This window comes from Rhincodon typus, chromosome 20, assembly GCF_021869965.1.
Source record: "Rhincodon typus isolate 14 chromosome 20, sRhiTyp1.1, whole genome shotgun sequence".
NCBI classification, from domain to species: Eukaryota; Metazoa; Chordata; class Chondrichthyes; order Orectolobiformes; family Rhincodontidae; genus Rhincodon; species Rhincodon typus.
The window spans coordinates 12,102,383-12,123,988 of NC_063351.1; the positions used below are offsets into that span (position 1 = coordinate 12,102,383).

At 41.3% G+C, this 21,606-nt stretch overlaps 1 protein-coding gene across 1 annotated transcript; it reads right to left on the reverse strand.

Moving 5' to 3' along the window:
* Positions 1-28: 28 nt before the first annotated feature.
* acta2 (actin alpha 2, smooth muscle) lies at positions 29-8,364 on the reverse strand. Its single transcript, XM_020529135.2, has 9 exons — positions 8,154-8,364; positions 6,604-6,749; positions 5,585-5,713; positions 5,319-5,429; positions 4,985-5,069; positions 4,737-4,898; positions 3,798-3,989; positions 2,980-3,161; positions 29-352 (listed from the first exon to the last, which is right to left on the reverse strand). The coding sequence occupies exons 2-9, from the start codon at positions 6,730-6,732 to the stop codon at positions 209-211; spliced, it is 1,134 nt and encodes a 377-aa protein (XP_020384724.1). The 5' UTR covers positions 6,733-6,749; positions 8,154-8,364; the 3' UTR covers positions 29-208.
* Between the last annotated feature and the right edge of the window lie 13,242 nt (positions 8,365-21,606).

Below are 21,606 nucleotides of genomic sequence, written 5' to 3' on the forward strand. Positions count from 1 at the left end.
TTCAGGAAACACAAGACAATTGTGAATATACTGGCAACACATTCTGACTTTATTTTAAAAACTCCCATTCATTCAGTTAAAGCTACAGCTAATATCTAGTGTCAGAGCAATGGAATGAAAACAGTAAAAAGTATGTTTCTCTAATTGCACATTCACAGTTTTCTTGTTGCAAAAAGATACAAAAAGAGGAGAGAGGAAAGATGACGGTTTAAAAGCATTTGCGGTGTACAATGGATGGACCAGCTTCGTCATATTCGGGCTTGCTAATCCACATCTGCTGGAAGGTGGAGAGAGAGGCCAGGATGGAGCCACCAATCCAGACTGAGTATTTGCGCTCAGGAGGAGCAATGATCTATTATCAAAGGTACACAACAAAATGATATCAGTGACTTGTACATAACCAGTTTGCAATCACAGCTTAAATAATGGGCAATGTTCACTCATTTGTTTCTTTGAAAATGTGGCTTGCTATTGGAATTGTTACTTTACAACTTTTATTTTGCTTTCTTCAACTTCAAACATTTGGTAACTGCAGAGGTGGGCTGGGGATCAGGCTCTGTCTGTTCAGCTGGCTATAAGGGCATGACAGTGATCCCAGATGCCTAGCTTCTTTCTGCTTTTCCACTTCCTGATCCTGCAGAGGGGCCTAACCCTTTGGAATTTCATCATGTTGAGAACTTCTGGTACTGTGGATACAAACCCATTTGCAGGCACTGAAGGCTGTTAGTTCTCCTCTGTCAAAACACGGCTGTGGGTTCAAGACCTACATCAGGGCTAAAAGCATTTATTCTAGGATGACCCACAGTAATAACTACTGAATTTCCAAAAGTGTATTCTTTTGGATGAGATGTTAAAATGAGGTCATCTATTCCTGCTCATGATGAAACAATCGTCCTGACATTATTAAAAGAAAACACAGTATTTTTAGTATTGTGACCAAAAGCCAAATCCTACACCTGCTTTCTTTCAACCTCCCAACCCCAACAAACATGTACTGTCAAACTCGAATTTCTATCAATAAAAAGTTGCACACAGCCAATTTACAATGCTGATTAAAATGCATCTTAAAGTGGAATACTATTTTAAAATTGTACAATAACTTACAAAATTTACTACAGGCTGAAGTATTACAGAACTTGAAATTGTTGTTGACTGGAAGTAGTTTTAAAATGTTACTGTATTATATACAGCAACAGCAATGGTTATAAGGTCTTTTACACTGTGATAATCTGAATGGTTCATTTTCATCCAACCAACTGCTAATGCTAAAACATATTCCAGCAAGAGTGATGATAATGTCACTGGATAAGTAAATCAGAGCCCTGAAAATTCCCTGGGAACAGGGTTTCAAATCTTATCATGGCAGCTGCTGGAATTTAAATTCATTTAATAAGTTTGGAATTTAACGTCAGTCCCTGAAACAGTGGCCATTGAAACTATTGTTGTAAAAGCCTATCTGGTTCACTTACATCTTTTGGGAAAGAATATCTGTTGTCCTTACCTGGTCTGGTCTCCACGTAACTCCAGACACATAGCAATGTGGTTAACTCATAACGTTCCTCTGAAAGGGCTGAACAAGCCACACATTTCAAGGGCAATTAGGGATGGCCAACAAATGCAGGTCTTGCCAAGGACTCCCACTTGCCAAATACTTTGTGCCCCTTTTCATGCATTTAGCCTCCCTTCTGCATTGTCATTAAGCATCATTGCCTGACTGAGAGTCAGAGAGGTAAATTGCTCCTGTACTATTATTCAGCTAGTCCGAGGAGATAGGCACATTTTTCTCTTACCACTTCGAGGAAATGCACTCCTAGAGGATGAGGCCAGGACTTGGATGAATAGTTTGCACCAACATCTATCCATCCTTATTCATCTATCTTAGCTATCCATACAAGAGTGTGAAGTTTTTTTTTAAATGTACAGTTATTTAAAGTTAATATATTTTAGAAAGATACCTTGAAATTTATCAGAGCTCTGTTAATTAAAAATAAATTTGTAGATTTGTTTTTAACATGTAACCCATGGAGAGCCATGTTTGCTGAACATAAACAAAATATCTACCTAATTGGAAGTGCATCTTATCAATAAGGACATTTAACCTAGACCTTTTATGAGTTGGGTCAAGAAACTTCTTCAAATTATCAATGAAGACAAGACAGTAATCTACGCAGTGTGCATTTACTGCAAAACCAAGTGAAATAAACTGAGAAGCTGAACTGGTTCAGAGATAGTAGGAATTGCAGATGCTGGAGAATCTGAGATAACAAGGTGTAGAGCTGGATGAACACAGCAGGCCGAGCAGCATCAGAGGAGCAGGAAAGCTGACGTTTCGGGCCTAGACCCTTCTTCAGAAATAGCGGGAAGGCTGACGTTTCGGGCCTAGACCCGTCTTCATTTTAATTCTTCATTTTTTCATTTTAAGACCCATTTCTGAAGAAGGGTCTAGGCCCGAAACGTCAGCCTTCCTGCTCCTCTGATGCTGATTGGCCTGCTGTGTTCATCCAGCTCTACACCTTGTTATCTGAGAAGCTGAACTACTTGGTGAGCATCATTGAAATAGCCAAATAATAATGTGTTGAGATTGGCTATAAATAATTTATAGTTGTGCACTTGATAAATGGATATACAGATGGAACGGACATTAGGGCAACTTTGATTTCAGAAACAGTGTATACCTGTGTTATCGGTATTATACCGTGTTATAAGATACCATTGACAGAATGCATTGAGCCAGAAGCAATGTGAGTATCAGTTGATGTTTATGGTGACTACACGATCTGAACATCAACATGAGTAATTTCTGCCTTCTTCTGGCTTTAACAATATAATCACAGAAAAGAAAACCCTTCTCTCATTCCTTTTACCCATTTTGTTGGGCGAACAACCATTCTGCTTGACATTATTAAACAAAGTCAACAATGATGAGACACAAAATAACAGTTGTGCTGTTTAATTTCGTTAAATGCTTATGCTACTAACCTTGATTTTCATGGTGCTGGGAGCAAGTGCTGTGATTTCCTTTTGCATACGGTCAGCAATACCAGGGTACATGGTGGTACCTCCAGACAGTACGTTGTTGGCATACAAATCCTTCCTGATGTCGATATCACACTTCATGATGCTGTTATATGTGGTCTCATGGATGCCTGCAGACTCCATTCCTGCCAAGTAAATGGTATAGTAAATCCCATATGATCAAAGGAAGTTTTGAGTTCTAGACACTCATGTGAAAGGAATCTCATGTTGTTGACTATGTAGAAAAATGCAAGTTTGTAAACCTACTATTTATGGAGATGTGATCCAATTCAAGATGGCAAATGGATTAAGCAGATGATGGTTAGATAAAATTGCGTTAGTTATATTATGACACCTGATTCCATGTAACCTTACTGATACATAGGGACCATAGGAACAGGAACAGGCCACTCAGTCCCTTGAAAATGTTTCACCAGTCAGTTAGATTCTGGCTAATCTGAACCAGAACTCCATTTACCCAATGGAGATGTCTGCACATGTAGTACCCTGATTCAGGATACAATAGTGATGGCTCTGCCATGAATGACTGACTTAAAAGCTGCCTGCTCCCGGGTCAGTTAGCGTCATTGTAGAATTAGTAATAAAAGTGAATTGTGTTCACATTTGGGACTACAGTTTTCCTACTCAATGAAGAGGATGTTGGTCATGATGGACCACAGTGGCTGGGATACTAAGTTATTGCATAGCTGACCCATGCATTCTTTTTAGACCCTTTAAACCATTGAACTAGCAACTAATGCTGAAGCATTAAATCAACTCACCAATGAAAGATGGCTGGAAGAGAGTCTCTGGGCAACGGAAGCGCTCGTTGCCAATGGTGATGACTTGGCCATCAGGCAGTTCATAACTCTTCTCTAAGGAAGATGAGGAGGCAGCTGTGGCCATCTCATTCTCAAAGTCAAGAGCCACGTAGCACAGCTTTTCCTTAATATCACGGACAATCTCACGTTCAGCTGGGAATCAAACAGAAGTAGTACATAAGATTTCTCTTTGATAATACTTGATTGGATCTCATGGCTGTGCTAAATATACACCTGCACATAGGCTTGTGATTGCTCTTCCTTCTACTAAATTTAAGTTGGCAAAAAAAAATTGAGGTATCATGTTGCAAGGAGTATCTTGGAAAAATAAAAAGTAAAACTAAACAAATCATTCAAAGCTACCCAGTAAAATTGAGGATATCGCGTCAATAACTTCCTACCAATCTGATCATTTGCATCAGTTGAATTTGCACTTGCTCCAATTGGATAACATCTACCACAGTCTTTCCTTGGTATATAAAATGCTGCTTTGCTTGTCTTTCCCAAGGCAAGGGTGAAGACGAGTTATTTTTAATAGGAGCTGTTTGTATCCATCTGTTGGTTGAACAATCATAAGGATCCTACGTGAAAACTTGGCTTTGGAATCATCAGTCAGACAACTGGGGGAAGTGGGTTTTGTGGCCACTATGGAATTAGGCATTTCTCAAGTTATTCTAAATTGGGATTCAAACAGTTTTTATTTCCTTTCATTATAAAAATAATTATTAAAAGATACATGACATGTCTACACTTAAACACTTGTGAAAACTTCATGCTTTGCACTTATTGGCATTACTGCAGGCTTAAATGTACTTTGAACATAAAGTAGGTCATCCTTATGACCACGGCTATGTAAAGTCATGGCTGTATTTTAAAAATAAAAGCCCTCCTGCTCCTCACCTGTGGTGACAAATGAATAGCCGCGTTCAGTAAGGATTTTCATGAGGTAGTCAGTGAGATCACGGCCAGCCAGATCCAAGCGCATGATGGCATGGGGCAGGGCATAACCCTCATAGATTGGCACATTGTGGGTGACACCATCTCCAGAGTCCAGCACGATACCTGCATACAGGCACAACCACCTGATCAGAAACAGCCACAAGTAGGCCCTCCTGTCTCCTAGTGCAGGGAACATCTCCTTTACTTACCAGTTGTACGGCCGGACGCGTAAAGGGACAGCACAGCCTGGATAGCAACATACATGGCTGGCACGTTGAAGGTCTCAAACATGATCTGGAAATGAACAAAATAGTTATGTAGTGCCATTAGGTTAGTCCATTGTTTTCAGCTATGCCAGCATAAATTCAATATCCAAAGTGTGCAATGGCGTGGAAATAGTTACATCAATATTTTTAACATAATGTTTATTTAATAGAAGTACTAGATCCATTTGGGGGGTTTGCCAAATCATTGCAGCATAATGTAGCTAGTCAAGAGCAAATTGATTAGTGCCAAGCTAGCAACAAACTGGCAGTACAGTACCTGGGTCATCTTTTCACGGTTGGCCTTGGGGTTCAGGGGAGCCTCAGTGAGCAGAGTTGGATGTTCCTCAGGGGCTACACGTAGCTCGTTATAGAAAGTGTGGTGCCAGATCTGTGGGAAAATGACCAGTGTTTTAAAATACAGTTGTTCTATTCATCCCTGTTGCAATTATTGTATCAATTTGCTTGGTTCAGTATCAGGCCTTTGGAGCTGTTTCTAGCTGGGTTGATTTAACTGGTTCAGGAAGAATACAAATAGTCTCTTGCCTTCTCCATGTCATCCCAATTTGTGATGATGCCATGCTCGATTGGATATTTCAGGGTCAGGATCCCTCTTTTACTCTGAGCCTCATCACCTACGTAGCTGTCTTTCTGGCCCATTCCGACCATAACGCCCTGTAAGGTTAAACAAGACAGGCAGAGTCCATATGTATGATCCACACACTAAAGCAATGTTTGAGAATATACAATTAGTGGGGCCAGAATGCAACACTTACAACTGGGAATAATTAACATGGAGTTCCTGTGAATTTGACATTTATAAAGCTGCACAGCTGTTACAACGACTTTTGGAAATCCTAGCGTGTCAGGCAGCATCCCTGGAGTGAGAGCAAGCTAACGTTTCGAGTCTAGATGATTCTTTATGACTCAGCTCTGATGAAGAGTCATCTAGACTCGAAATGTTAACTTGCTCTTTCTCCACAGATGCTGCCTGATCCGCTGTGACTTCCATCTTGTCTGGTTTTCAGTACAGATTCCCGCATCTGCGGTAATTTGCTCCTACGACGACTTTTGGTTCTTTTTGATCTTGTATGGGATAAACTTCATCCAGAATCGAAGCTTGTTATTTTCATAAAATTATACAGCGCAGGAGGCGATTTGCTCCCCCATGTCACTACTCTCAATAAAAGTTATTCACTCTACTCCCATGCTTTAACCCTAAAGCCTTCTAAAATATTACAGGAAGTATATTTACTGTTTGAAAGTTACCAGTGATTCTACTCGCACCACCTTTTCAGGAAGTGGATTCCAGATCAGAATGATTCTAGTGTGAAAAATATCCCAGTTCCACGCTGCCTTTTTCCCCAACTGCTAGTGCCCTTCATCTCGCCCTGTGGCAAATGGAGATCATTTTGCCTCTCTATTAAAACTCAACATTTTGTCTCACTGTCTAAGAGTGATCTCAGCAATGAGTATCGATCTAGTGCACACAACCAGCAATGGTAATAACAAGCCAAAGGCTGCTGTTGTAGCTGAGCAGTCCCTGCTGGGGCCTGGCTGCTGACCTGATGGCGAGGGCGGCCCACGATCGAGGGGAAGACCGCTCGGGGAGCATCATCCCCGGCGAAGCCAGCCTTACACAGTCCGGAGCCGTTGTCGCAAACCAGCGCTGTACTTTCCTCCTCGTCACACATGGTCAATCTGTATGGGCCTGGTGGGGATAAAGGAGAGACACCATTTCAGTCCAGATAACACAGCCAGAGACCTCTGTGTGTATGTGTGTGTGTTGATTCACGTGGTTACCAAATACATTCATACAATCTAAATTCAATGGTCTGTCCCAGAACAGGATGAGGGACAAATCTGAACTTTGCACTTGTTAGATAAATATAAAACCATATTGGGAATGAAGCGCGTTTGTGCTTATTTAACTTAAACGTCCCAGCAGTGTTTCTGCAATCCTTTGTGAATTCAGAATATTCAGCAAAAATAGATTTTATTCAAATCCTGAATCCCACTTTCACAGGCAGGTCTTTTCAGTTCAAGGCTGGTAAAAAATTTTCAAAAGAGCCAGTAGATCCCTGCTGTCTAACAGGAAGTGCAAATTCATCGAAGAGCTTTCTTTTAATGCATCTTTCTCCCTAATTAGGAAATCGCCTGCAACATCATAAAAGTTCTCCTCAAGTATGTATTTCTTAGTCCAAGTTGCTCCTGCCTATCCTCGGGCAGTCATCTCGGACTTGCAGTACCACGAGCGACCAGAGGGGCGCTGGAAAAGGGATTGGGAAAGGACCATATTTAGTCATAAACCCAGAAAATCCACAACACTGAGCGGCTGCTACACAGTGTTACAGCTAATCCACGTCAAGCAGGTTACATTGCCAGAATTAGCTCTCTTTGCAAAGTAGTGATCCTTCGCCAGACACTGTCACTCTCTGTTCTGCCGATAGCCCATTGCAAAGCAGATACAGAAAACAATACTGAAAAAGGAGGCTTGATTTCAGGACTAAACAGTAGGAGATTCTGAAATCTAAACGAGAGCATTTAAAAAATATATATTGAAAGCAGTCGCTCGTTTATATAAACAGGTAAGAGCGGAGTCAAACTCCAGCACATCTGGGAGTTTACGCAAGCAGTGCATTAACTAGACATAAAGCTGTCAAAATCTGGAGAACAATTTTATGAATTATCCCGCAGCTACTCGTTACTTATAGAAGCAAGCAGTAATTGTGCCGACATTAAATTCGTGTAGAAATCCTTAGAATAAGTCTGTCCAATCATCAGCAACTACAAAAAATCAAACCCACTCTATTATCAGTCCTAAAGCTCACTTTTCAAACCCCATATAAGCTAGACAAGGTAGATTTCCACGTTAAATTTTCTGATATTTTATCGCCACTTGGAATAAGCAAACGACAGGCAATAGTTATCAATTTGCCTTAAAACGGATGAAGCATTTTCTTCAAAAAAAATTAATAAATGCCAGGCTTTCATTTGAGAGAAACCTCATGCATGCAGCCTGCTACTCGCGGTTTGCCCATCGGTTCAAGCTGAGAATAAATCCAGATATTGAATCAGGTACAGAGGCAGGTATTAACCCTTGCCTGGGACTCACCCTGTCTGCTTTGCCGGGGTCCTTTACTCTGGGATGGTGTACTCTTCCTCCCCGCTTTGTTAAGTTTTATAGCCCTTGAGTCTCGTCACCTTCTGATCCACCCACATCAGCCCCAAAAAAGGACCAGACCCCGAGCCCGGCTGCACCGATTGCTATTCCACAGCCATATACGGTTCTCACAAAAGCCCTTCTCTGGGTGGCCGAGGTACATTCCAACTGCGCAGTTCATGAAGTGAAGGGGAATATCAGCGTTTAGCATAAACAGAGCCACAACTAGGGGGGAGCAGCAGCAAATATACACTGACAGTCCGCTGATAGATGGCACTTGCCAATGTTTGATCATCCTCCGTGACCACTCAGAATCTTAACTCAGGCGGATTAAACTTCCTACCATAAGATGACCGCAGAAGTAATATTTCTGCACATCACTTTTGATCTCTGAGGCACATCCAGCGGCAGTGTAAAGTTTCACTTGAATCGAGAGGATTCAGTGCAACACAATCTATGGGGAGACGAGGAATATCCTTAGATGGTAAAGCCGAGAGATAGCCACATCCCTCTCTCTCGGAAAGAGCTCAATTTCATGAATTTAAAGGGATATCACTAGAAAGGGAATTGCAAATATTTTGCCAACTTCGGTTTGCTTGAAAACAGATGGTTTGCTCTTGGTGTACTGTCTGATTGATTGTTGTTCCTTTGAAGCGCACTGGACAACAATGACAAGGGTGTCGTTGAACTTATAGCTCATCTCGTGTTGAAAGTTAAGGTTTAAGTGTCAGAGTTCAAAGTGAAGTGTCTATTCGCTGAAAGTCTCTCTTTGGTCTTTGCAGAGAGTTGTCCTTGGTGGAGTGTTGCAGACTGGCACACTCCAGGGTCCAGGACTATGTGCTGAGGGACACTGTAAAGCTTGGGGCAGCAAGACTGCAGTGAGGAGAAGCTGTTGGCTAAGACCTTACAGACACAATGTGCTGAAGCACCGTTCACTTGTAGAACTCCCTGGGCTGTAGATATTTTTCTAAACAACTTGTTCGGAGATGTTATTACACACCTCTGGAACAGGTGGGAGTGAACCAGAGCCTCCAGGTCCAGAAGTAGGGGAACTGCCACTGCACCACAAGAGCTCTAATGCACACACCTTTATTCACACGCAGCCAGCTGCACTGTCCAATGGCCTGTATACTTGTTATTGAATGTGTTTGGGAAATGTCACATGTACTGCATTTGGAATGAGGTACCCAAGAGTGTAACACAATCAATGGAGAAAAGGTGTATTTTATTACATCTCCATAAAGGGCAATTTGAATTTTTTTGGAATGCACTTTTGGATGGCTTGTGAATAAAGTATATTTTGTGAATGAAGTGTCAGGAAATGACCATCTTAAGCGGCATTGCCTTTGACCAACATCCCACCATTAACCATTTGAGAAGACCACATGTACACAAGCTTGACTGGACCAGCTAGATAACACCATTGTTACTAAAGCAGGTGAAAGGCAGTCTGTCCTACCAGGAGTAGTTCAACTCCTCACTGAATAAAGCTCTCCAGTAACCACAAGGCTCAGTTTGGGAATGTAATTGAATACTCTTCATATATCTAGATGGGGACATCAGTTTAATTAGAATTCCCTCCACCCGTGCACTATCTGCAGTAAATGATTAAAAATCATGTGACAGCACCTCTCAAATCCATGGCATCCATTATGGAGAAGGATAAGGCCACAAGTGTCTGGAAACGCCATCATCTCTGAGTTCCAGCTCAAGTCACACAATATTCCAACTTGAACAGATACAACTGAGTTCTGAAACTCTCCACCTAATAGTATAGTAGGAGCACATACACCAAACAGTCAACAGCAGCTCAAGAATAAAGCTGAAGGAAAACTCAAATGATGAGCAATAAAATACAAGCATTCCTGAGCATAAATATATGAATTCATTTATTACAATGAGCTTTATTTGGCTTTTAAGACGCAGGGAAAGCTTCACTTCCACCTCAAGACACAGACATACTGAAAGGAGTATCAATAATTCTATAGCTTAATTTTAGTGTTTGAAGTATAGGCCCCACTTACATAATGCACCTCTTTTGTGTTCAAAGAAATAGCTTAGGTTTCAGGACAAAGCTGTTCATGAACTGATTAAAAACAAGTTGTTTGAGGCTCTTTCCACATAACCAACCTACATTCCACTAAATGTGGACCATTTTCCCTCATGTCTCAGTAATCCAAGCAGATGTGTAGTTTTCAATGTGAGTTGTAGTTCTGCACCGTCCCCAGTACAAATCAGTTCTGTCTGCTAAATATTACATTTTTAAAAAATGTGCAGAAGTATAACTGAAGTCTTGGACTGGAGCATAAATGAAATTTAACAAACACATATGCTCATTACAACACATAAGTATTGATTAAAATCACTGACAATTCATTCAAGATTCTTGTCAACAAATGGGCTTCAAGGATTGAAATGTACAAGGCAATACTTTAAACTGGTGGGCTAAATGGACAGAGAATTTTCTCCGAGTTGAAACTGACTGTGTAATGTTATAATTGGCTTCATTGCCAATTAGTACATTTTCCAAAGGGAAATTAACACCAGAATTTATTAAATAAGTGGTTATATTGTAGGATTTCCCACAGATAATGCCGACTGCTATTTTATTCTGTAAAATTGGACAAAAAGAGCTTAATTTTCCCAGCTCAGCTTTTTTATTGTGGAAGTTGAGACCATTCCCACACTGACAATCCACACACACACACTAGAAGGTATTTAATTAAAAATTCACCTTTCAAGACATGGACCATTTAGGGATGGCGTGTGAAGTGGACTACCCCTGCTCCAGAATGTGTATGCTTTTATTCAAGGACAGTTCTGATAAGCATTTAAAGAGTTGTAATGGAATCTGCACATGCAGCATGGGGTCTGAGGCCCTGGCTCCAGTTACAATTTCTTTTCATGGATTGTAAATGTTTCCTTTGGATATTATATATCTATTCATTCTCAGAATGTGGGCATTGCTTGCAATGTTGGTATGCTTTTTCCAATTCTTAGTCATCCTGTGAATATAGCAGTGGACTACCAGGTATTTTTGAATCATGCAGCCTGTTTGCTGAGGGTACCCCTGCAATGTTGTCAGGGAGTTTTGGTATTTTGACCCAGCAATAATGAGGGAATGATTAGGTACTTCAACTCAGAATAGTGTGTGAATTGGTAGGAAGTTTGGAGCTGATAGTGTTTCCATGCACCGGATTTGCTTGTCCTTCTATATAATAGAAGTTATGAGTTTTAGAGGCATTTCCAAAGATACCCTTCCACTAATATCCCAGACACAAACCAAGATTATTTTATTTTATGGTAATTCCCTGTTCTTGTTTTAGTTCAAGGAGAAACAAGTTCCAAGAGCCCTCTTGTAAAATAGAGGGCGTTCTCTGCAACCCTGACCAATAGCATCCTTGCAAGAGTCATGAAGCACAAACAGCCTCAACATCCATCAAGTAGACAAATTATCTACACATTGAAGGAAACACTCAGATGCCTGAATAGATGAGATTGTGCAGCCATTGTCATCTGCTGTATGTATGCTCCATAGCTTTGACACCCATAGCCATATAGGGTGACCCTGCAGGTCATGCAGGGAGTCAAGGAGAACCATCATCTATAGACCAGATCAACCTATTCTGAAAGATATTTGCAAGCTAGAAGAGCATTTTGCCAGGATGACATTGAGGATACATCAGCCACTTACATGTTCACTAAGCAATGATCCACTGCACCATCACTAATGCATTACTTCAATTACCGTGAATGGCTTTCTTTTGATTTACTGCTACTTTATCCTGTAACATCGGACAAAAAGAGCTGAATTTCCTCAGCTTAGTTTTTTTTTGCAGATGTTGAGACCATTCTCACATTGACAATCCACACGCACTCTCCTGCTAGAAGGCTTTTAATTAAAAACGTACCTTTGAAGACATGGACCATTTAGGGATGGTGTGTGGAGTGGGCAATTACAACATTACTTATCTGGATATTGACCAGGAAAGGTTAGACAGAAAGGGTTAAGCAGTTAGGATGCCACAGTGACTCAATGGTTAGTATTGCTGCCTCACAGCACCAGGGACCTGGGTTTGAATCCAGCCTTGGGTGACTGTGAGGAGTTTTCTCCCACATTCCAAAGATGTGCAGGTTAGGTGGATTGGCCATGCTAAATAGCCCATAGTGTCCATCAATATGCAAGCTAGGTGGGTTAGCTATGGGAAATGCAGGGTTATAGGGCAATGGCAGGGGGTGGGTCTGAATGGGATGTTCTTCAGAGGGCCGGTATGGACTAGATAGGCTGAATGGCCTGCTTCCACACTGGAGGGATTCTATGAGAAAGGTCTGACTCTAACCTCTGGGTAGCTCCACTACTGATACCATTTTACCCTTCCCCAATGACTACACAGCCCCTTGTCTTCCAATCTGAGCACCCTAACGATCACCTGACAACCCTCCAAGTACCCCCACATGCCCGAGCCCTAACCCGACCTGACTGGACCCCAGCCTGACAACTCCCTACCTTCGAGACTATGTCATAGTTTGCCCACCCACTCACCACCTAGCCATCGCATGTACCTGCCACCCTATCCAACTGCCTCCCTTACCTACTTATCTCAGCCACATCCCCATTCTACCTCCCTCTCCACTCACCCATTCACACCAGACATTCAGAATTAGGTTATGGCAGCCACTGCAGTAAAGAGGGGAGGAGGTCTCTTCACTGCTCTGTCTGTGAATTCTCACACGGAGGGAGTTCCTCAGGAGGCAGACCCTTTCAAAGGTATCTAGATAAATGCACAGTTTCTGTTTGATCAGTGTCAAACAACAACAGTTCGGACATTGATTAGAAGATTTGGACCACTGTTTTAAATTAATTCACAAAATGTTTACATGGGGTTATCCTGGAGCCAGGATTAAAGAAAGACAGGACAAGTATCTGAAACGAATGTGACCGTTCAACAATCATTATTTTTATTATATTCATCTGATTAGGATAAGGTGAGACGACAACTGGTAGAAACTGTGTTCAGAATTTCATGCGTCCCACCCAGCAGCTTTGTGGTAGCGGGGTGCAGAAATTTCCTTGTGTGGTCTTTATGCCACACTCCCACCTCCTACCTGCTGCTGTCCTGCCCACTACTTTTTCCCTTTCATCAGATGAGACTAAGGCCTCAGCAGCCCACTCATTCTCACTCTACCTGAGGCCCTTAAGTGGCTAATTTTAAGGCCAACATAAGGAATTCAGGGATTGGGGATAGGCTTTCTCAGACCCGAGTGGGAGGAGAGTTAAGCCCCTTTGAAGCTCAGGCCCTCCTTCCTCCTTCCATGGTCTGGGCATAACGGATACACCCTCCTCACCAGCTCTTCAACTCAGGATCCCCAACCCCTCACCATCCTACTCCTACTCCCATGGCCTTCCATCTAGTCCTCACTGTAGAGTTCTCAGTCCTATGCGTTGACTCAGGGGAGTGTTTGTAGTTCCAGCAGTGGTCACTGTTCTCAGGGCATTTCTGGTCCTACAAGAGTTGCGATCCAATCAGTTTGGAACCCAATCAAGCCCCGAGTGAGGGTCGGAATGCTGGTCTACAGCCAATTAATGCTCTTGGAGCTTGTTGGATAATATGCCAGGCTGTTTTTGTATTGCGCTACACTTAACTGCAGTGATGTTAGGGTTTGAAAATTTATAATTAAGATATTTTTCTAATTGTTGTATTTGGGGGCAGCATGACCCAGACTTCCTCATTGAGACTGCAAGATATCAGTCCAGGAAATGCAATATCTACAAGACTGCAGTTCTCTAAAAGTTCAAATCCAATTACATTTGAAGGTGACATTGCTACTGATCAAGATTACATGGTTAAAAAAAGTGCAATTGACTGCGCTGCTGGATTCTCAGTGGAAAAGAATCTTGACACTACAAACAGAAGTGTAAGCAAATAATGTCCAATAACGATTGCTTAAATCCTTTTCTAAGTTGCTTCCTTGTACAAGTTACTCATGGATTTTAAAATTCAGTTTGTTTTCTGCCAGATTGATGCATCGTTATTTGCTCCAGATGTTCTAGTCTAACATTAAGATAACTAATTAGTACAAATTTGTCCAAAGACTAGAGATGTATAATAGAACTAATCTACAGTCTGAGAAGGAAGCCCACAGGCAATCATAGAAAAAGTTGAGGCATTGCATCAAAAGAGGATGAATTATTCAAGCATTGAATAATTGCCGCTTCATGAGCATGTTTAATTCATTTGACTTCAGAGAGTAAAATTGATCTTATCTAAGTTTGGAAAGCAGCATCTCTTTTTGGCATGGGTTTTCATTGACATCTGGCTCAGTGCAGCTGTAAGATATGGAATACATCAGCTGGTGTGACAGACCGTGTTTAGAAGTGCATTTACTCACAGGGAAAAAGAAACATGTGAAGCAACAAGATTTGAAGGCTGACATCAGCAGATTCCAATGTAGTAACAAAGGTTTATTTTTTAGAAGGTGTAAAATTCAGGTCAGTTAACTCTAAATGCTCTTCGGTCCCACATTTTACCATTTAAGTAATTTTTCAGTTCTCGAGACAGCCAGAGTTGTTACACTGATTGAGAGATCCCTTATCATGATCCAGTAATCTCTGTTGCCTTCTTCATGAACTCATAAGTAAAAGAAAAACAAATTAAACCAACGATGTCTTTAATTAAGCAGGAACTAGAATTTTGCCCTGATATTTGGACACAGGAACTCAAGTTGTCACAAGCTCGTCCTATCTGCAGGAAACAAGATTGGCACCACCTTCCCTGTTTGTAAGCTGGCCCTGAGCTTTTCCTGAGCTGTCCTGGTTTCCATTGCTTTACTGTTCTCCTTTGCACATAGCAGGGCATGAGTGGCACTGTGAAGAAACTAGTTGCTTTAGGCAGTGGAGCATTTTTAAAGGTGCAGATGCTGTGAAAGGAAAAAGGAATCTATGGGAAAGCTGCTGAACTGCCATTGGAACTACCATCTCCTCCTGGGGTGGTGGTCGGGGTGAGGGGTTCAATGTGTTGGAGCTGGCTCCTTCCGAATGCAGTACAAAACTATTCCTCTAGCCCTGCACCCTCTTTATAGCTATTGTTATTCTTCTGCTTTAAATATTTGTCGATTTTTCGTTGGAAGCTGCAAAAAGTCTTTTAGCAGCGAGTAGTGGATTTCACTGGAATGTCTGCTTCTTACAGGAGACTGTGCATTGACTGTGCTCCTCCATTGCTGTCCTAAATCCCTGTGACAAAGCATTCTGTATCATGACAGCTCCCAGCATAAACCAATTGCTGCAACCACTTCCATGAATTACATTCACTGCACCATTCTAGTCTGGAGGATTTGATGTGGAGATTGGCACAAAGAGACTTGTCTATTCCTTATTTACCGAATTGAACCGGTGTTTCACAATTCTTGTAAATTTAACAGAAACATCGAAGAGTTGCAATTGTATGTTATTCATTGTTTCAGACCACTGGGGAAGAATAACCTACAAGTATGAGGAAAGAGATTTATAAATCTGTGACACTGAGTGGAAAAGTCTTGTGGAATAATTGATAGATGCTAACAATACTTCTCATCAAAAGATAAATTTGGGGGTTGTGAATTGTGAAACATGCCTTTCATAGACATTTCATTAATCCAGAATTGAGGAAGTTGTTAACTTATCTTGACAGGTAAAACAACAGTACTATGTTTGACCAAATGGATGGAGGAGGCATGGCACATTTTGCCTCCAGTTGTGCTATTGTTACCTACTAAAGCTAATTTGCTAAGCTTTTCTTTTGATAGCATGACCAAGCTCAGAAACTTGTGGAGAATCTTACAGGTATAAGCCCATATCCTCCACTAGCCAGGTCATAAACTTCTATTTGCAAAAAATTCTTGGTACTAAAATGCTAAACTAGTGAAACAATTCTAACATCAGTTAAATTTCATTCATGAATGTTGACTACTGTTCTGAGATTAAATTATATCTAAACTCCATTTTTCAGCCAGGATTGTCTACTGAAGTGCTTGTTCTGGCAAAATGCCAGCTTCAGGAAGCACAATATTCCTGGTGAGATAATTTGTTGAGAGTCCAGGTAAAATAAAACTCAGCAATGGAATTTTCATATTGTGGGGAGTTGGGCTGGTGTGTGGAGGGTGTCAACGAGGTGGTAATTTAGTTTAATCAAAATGTTCATAAGAAAGAGGTGAAGGCCCTTGCTTGATTTTGCAGAAGATAATCAGTCAATGTTGGAGAGCTGGAGGAGTTTACAGAGATATGGAAGGATGAGCTCATGATCAGATTTGCAAACAAGGAATCTGAAACTCCGTAACTCACGTTGTGCTAAGGTGTGACATCATTTTAGGACGTGCAATAAATGCTGGCCAGCCAGTGACGAATGTATATGTCCAATGAGTGAATTTTAAAAAAAGTTCCATGTACTGAAAGAATTACTGCATTAATTGGACCTTGCTGCTTTATTTGAAGCAATAACTGCTTTATTATGCCGTTAGTTTATTATGATGTGGAGGTGCAGGTGTTGGGTGGACAAAGTCAGAAATCACATGACACCAGATTACAGGCCAACAGGTTTATTTGAAATCAAACAAGCTTTCAGAGTGCAGTTTCTTCGTCAGGTGCAGTGAGAGAGAAAAGCACAAAGAATCCAGAGTTTAAAGGCAGAGAGATCAAGGGCGGAGAGATCAAAAGATCATACAACTGGTGTGAGTGGAGTGATAAGTCTCCACAGATAACCAGGGGTGTTAGATGGTGAGTAAAGTGTTCATAGAGTCAATGTCAGTGCTGTGCTGTCATGACCATCAGGAACATACCAGGGTGACATCCCAGGTCAGATACTGAATTGTAGGTGTGAGGCCTTGTACAGAATCTGTCTCTGAGTTTTAACCTGGAATCAGGATGGTTTTACTTGGAAAGTTGTATTCATAAGATGCCACACTGACTGACTGTGACTACAAATTGTGTATTTTTTGAACAAAATAGAATGTGTCTGCGAATAAACAAACATCTTGGATGAAATGATTCACATCATAGGTGTGTGTGTGTGTGTGTATGAGTGAGAGAGAGAGAGAATGCATGTGTGTGTGTGTGTGTGTGTGTGTGTGAGAGAGAGAGAATATACCAAGTAATTCAAAATTGTATGAACTAATTAAGGTAGAGAGATCATCACAATTTATCAAGATGATGCTTTCAAAACAGGACAGTAAGGAAGGTTTTATTGAGGTCACCTGTAGCACAACATGAACCCAAGATCATGGTTGAGGCCGTCCTCATGGGTACGGAACTTGGCTATCAGTATCTGCAGGGTGGTTCTGTGTTGTTGCATATTTTAGAATCCGCTGTGAAGAGGACACTTACCTGAAGATCGGAGGCCGAATGCCCTTGACCCCTGAAGTGTTCCCTGCTGGGAGGGAACATTCCTGTCTGGCGATTGTTGCACAGTGTCCATTCATCTATTGTCACAGCGTCTGCATGGTCTCGTCAATGAGACCAGGGCATCAGGGCATCTCTGCCCGCAGCATGTGAGATAGACAACTTTGGCCAATTCACATGAGTATCTGCCATGTACGTGATAGGTGGCATTCCCACGTGTCATGCTGGTATCCATTCGATGATCTGACATGTCTTGCAGAGGTTGCCATGGTAGGGTTGGGTGGTATTGTGGTCAATGTTGTCCTGAGGGCTGGGTAGATTGCTATGAACAATGATCTGTTTAAGGTTTGGTCGTTGTTTGAAGGTGAGAAGTGGAGGCACAGGGAAGATCTTGGGGAGATACTCATCAACATCGATGACATGTTGAAGGCTGAGAAAAACATGGCATAGTTTCTCTGCTCCTGGGAAGTTCTGGATGACAAAGGGTACTCTATCGGTCATATCCTGTGTCTGTCTTCTAAGGAGATTGTTGTGGTTTTTCACTGTGGCACGTCGGAACTGGCGATCAATAGTTGAGCACTGTATCCCATTCGTATGAGTGCATCCTTCAAAACCATCAGGTGCGTGTCGCTTTCCTTCTCATCTGAACAGATCCTGTGTATGTGCACGGCCTGTCTGTAGGGGACGGCTTCTTTAATATGTTTAGGGTGAAAGCTAGAGAAGTGCAGCGTCGTGAGACCTATCATCTGACACTTCACTCACACCAGCTGTATGATCTTTTGATCTCTCTACCCTTGATCTCTCTGCCTATAAACCCTGTGTCTGTGAGCCCTGCTCTCACACTGCACCTGACAAAGGGGCTGTGTTCTGAAAGCTTGTGTGATTCCAAATAAACTCACTAGTTTTACAGAAGGGGCTCTGAATTTAGAGTCACTGAGGCTGTTGATGGGTCAGTGATGAGACTGGGTCATGTCCCTCACACGGTGAGTCTTTCCTCCTGCTGATGGGTTAGTATCAGTGGGAACTGGACAAGTCTTTAAGTAGATATTTATTATCAAATTAAAGGTAACTGATTGATGGCAGGGTGGAAGGACATTCATGGACTTAGTGAGGTGGAGCCAAAAAAGTAATGGGATCTTCTGATTAAATACCAACCACCACCAAACTCACCATGGTGGGGAGGGATAGCATTATATTTTACTTACTATTTCTGTTTCCTTCTTGACAGATGCTGTGTGACCTAATGAGTATGTCCAGCACGTTTATTTTTATTTCAGATTTCCAGGCCATGCCGTATTTTGTTCATATCGCGCGTCAAGAGGTGGATGCTTGGAGCAGAGTGATTGTCCCGTGAGGCTGTGAAATCAGGACACGAGGGAGAAGGGGTGAGGTATGGGATCCAGGAGTTCAGAGGTTGGGGAAATGAACGTTCAGGTGTGAGAAATGAATGGAGAATGGGAGAATTCAAGCCATAAGATCAGGGACTGGGACTAATGCAGAAAGCATTGGGGAGCAGATAGCACTGGTCGTCAGTTCCTTTCAAATGAGATTGGAAAGAACACGCCAACTTTTCTCAGCTCCTCATTCAGGTAAGTTGGTTCTGTGTTTCAGTCGATGCCCAAGGCTATGTTCCCTGAATGTTGTAATGGCACTGCGCTGCCTCAGGGCAAAGCAATATTGGAGGAGGAGTCTAAAACATGCATTAGGAACCATGCATATGAAAATAATGAAATTCTTACACTTATATAGCACTTCTCGCACCCACTGGATGTTTCAGAAGCATTTTACAGCTAATGCCATATTTAGTGAAGTGTTGGTATTAGTGTGGTAGCAACAGCTAGCTTGCTCATAGCAATCTCCTACAAACAGCAAAGTGATAATGACCAGAAAATCTATCTTTCTGATATTGATTGAGAGATAATTATTGACCAGGACTCTTAGGAGAAAGCCCTACTCTTCTCCAAAATAGCGATATGGGATCTTTAATATCCAGGGTACAGGACACATTGATTTAACATCTCATCCAATGTTACAGCACAGCACTTCCTCAGTGTATTCCCAGATGATCACTGCTGGCATTTTGTGATATTTGCCACCTCTACCAGTAAGTAATATTTGGTAAAGATTATTGAGGTAGTTTATTGCCACCAATCTTCCATCGTCTTTGCTTTGGCTTGGGCCTGTCTAGTGATGAGTGGGAGAGGATACACACTGCAGAGTATCTACAGTATCTACACTGTTCAAGAAGGTTTATTGCATGATAGCTGTAAGTACAACTGCATCTGTTTGGACATAATAACTAGGACTTGGGAAGCTGGTACAGACATCTGTTGCTCGCAAAAGCCAGAGTGGAACACTTTTCCTCCACCTGCAGACTATCAAGAGAATAGGTGGAGCCAATAGAATATGGATGTTAACCCCTTCAGAACCTTTACCTTATTCAACAGCTTCACTGCCAGAAGTAATGCCTGAGGCAGCTAAGATTCCACGGTGGTACTAATTCAGCAACATAGACTGTTTACAATGAGTCCAAACATAAAAGGTACAGGACACCTCTTATGGAGCTGGGAGTTCATAGTGAACAACTCTGGCCAGAAATGTGTGCAGACATCTTGCCACCATATTGGAACATTAGAGACTTCAGTAGTACCTGAGAATTGGGCACTTGTGTGAAACTGATTTCAATGCCATGATATTTAATTCTATAACTTTATGTAGAGTTAGCATTTACACTATACATTTAACATAGTGACCACCTTAAAGGTAATATGAACTGTATTTAAGATTCCTGAACAACATATATAAATGTCCCACAGCATTACTTGTAAAAGACATTTTGTTCCCAAGGCATTCAAAATGCTTAAAATATCACTGCTCAGGTTGTTGAACATTACATTTTTATTAAACCCACTAAACCCATTACACTGTTATTGTTAAAGCCTTGATAAATGACATTTCCAATGTAAAATTAGATTGAGCAATCAAAATATAGATTAGTGAATTTGCCAAATAGATTTGGAGTTTGCATTATGGTTGGATTAGAACAGAAAAGAAGAATTGCAGTCCTAAGAAGATAAATTCATCTGTTCATCACTTTCCATGAGAATAGATACAAAACAGAGCATGGAGTGTCTATTATTGAACCCTAAATACAAAAGAATGTGATCTAGCTACAGTAAGTCTATGGCTAGTAAGAATAAATCTCATCAGAGTAAAATAAATCGTGATTTCTGACTTACATCTCAGGCTAAATAAATCACTCAAGTTCATAAGGATTATTTTCAGGAATTCGACTACTGTTAATAAGAAGTCCAAAAGATCATTCAGAGTAATTGATATCTTTGGGAGTGGCCAGGTGATAAATAATTTTAGATCCAAGGACAATTTCTCCAAATGAATCCCAAACAGTTTCTGCAAAGTGGAACTAGCCTTTTAATTCCTAAAAAGCTGAATAGAAACCCTGAGGCGTCTGATTATACTCATTGACAGAGTACATGTCAAGCATTATCCTTATATGGATAATTAACCCAAGCGAGAGTAAAGCAGCTCTCTCCCTGGTTAAGTAATAGGAGTTTAAGCAGCAGGATTATGGGGAAATAAAATGTATTTGTATCTATTATATTTCAAACATCTGCTTGCTCTTGAAGCTCATTCTGCCAGAGACCTTGTCACCCATGTCCGTTCAACCCCTTTCCATAATTAGCCACACCTTAAGGGCACTCCCTTTCTGGTGAGCGATGGTCATCGACAGAACACTCTGTAGCAATTGCTATCCCATCTTGGGTAAAACAAACTGCTGATTTTGTGCTTTGTAGAAGCAAACTCAAACATATCAAGCACCCTATAGACTGAGTAATCTGTTTGTATGAGTTAAAACATTTCCCTGTAAGGAATAATACAGAACTGTGCATCAGGAGAAGTGTCCATTCTGTATGAGGTAATTGAATCTGTAGCTGTAGTACACAAGTGTACGTTGTGAAATTGATCTCAAGAAATTGATTTCAGTGATGGTATTAAAGTTGACTCAAAGCTGTT

What these genes read in the sequence shown, in the direction of transcription:
- acta2 (XM_020529135.2), bottom strand. Translation starts at nt 6,732, where the DNA reads ATGTGTGACGAGGAGGAAAGTACAGCGCTGGTTTGCGACAACGGCTCC. An exon ending in TGGGCCGCCCTCGCCATCAG is followed by an intron (nt 5,714 to 6,603) that starts GTCAGCAGCCAG and finishes TTAACCTTACAG; the next exon opens with GGCGTTATGGTCGGAATGGG. An exon ending in CTATTCATTTGTCACCACAG is followed by an intron (nt 3,990 to 4,736) that starts GTGAGGAGCAGG and finishes TTTGATTCCCAG; the next exon opens with CTGAACGTGAGATTGTCCGT.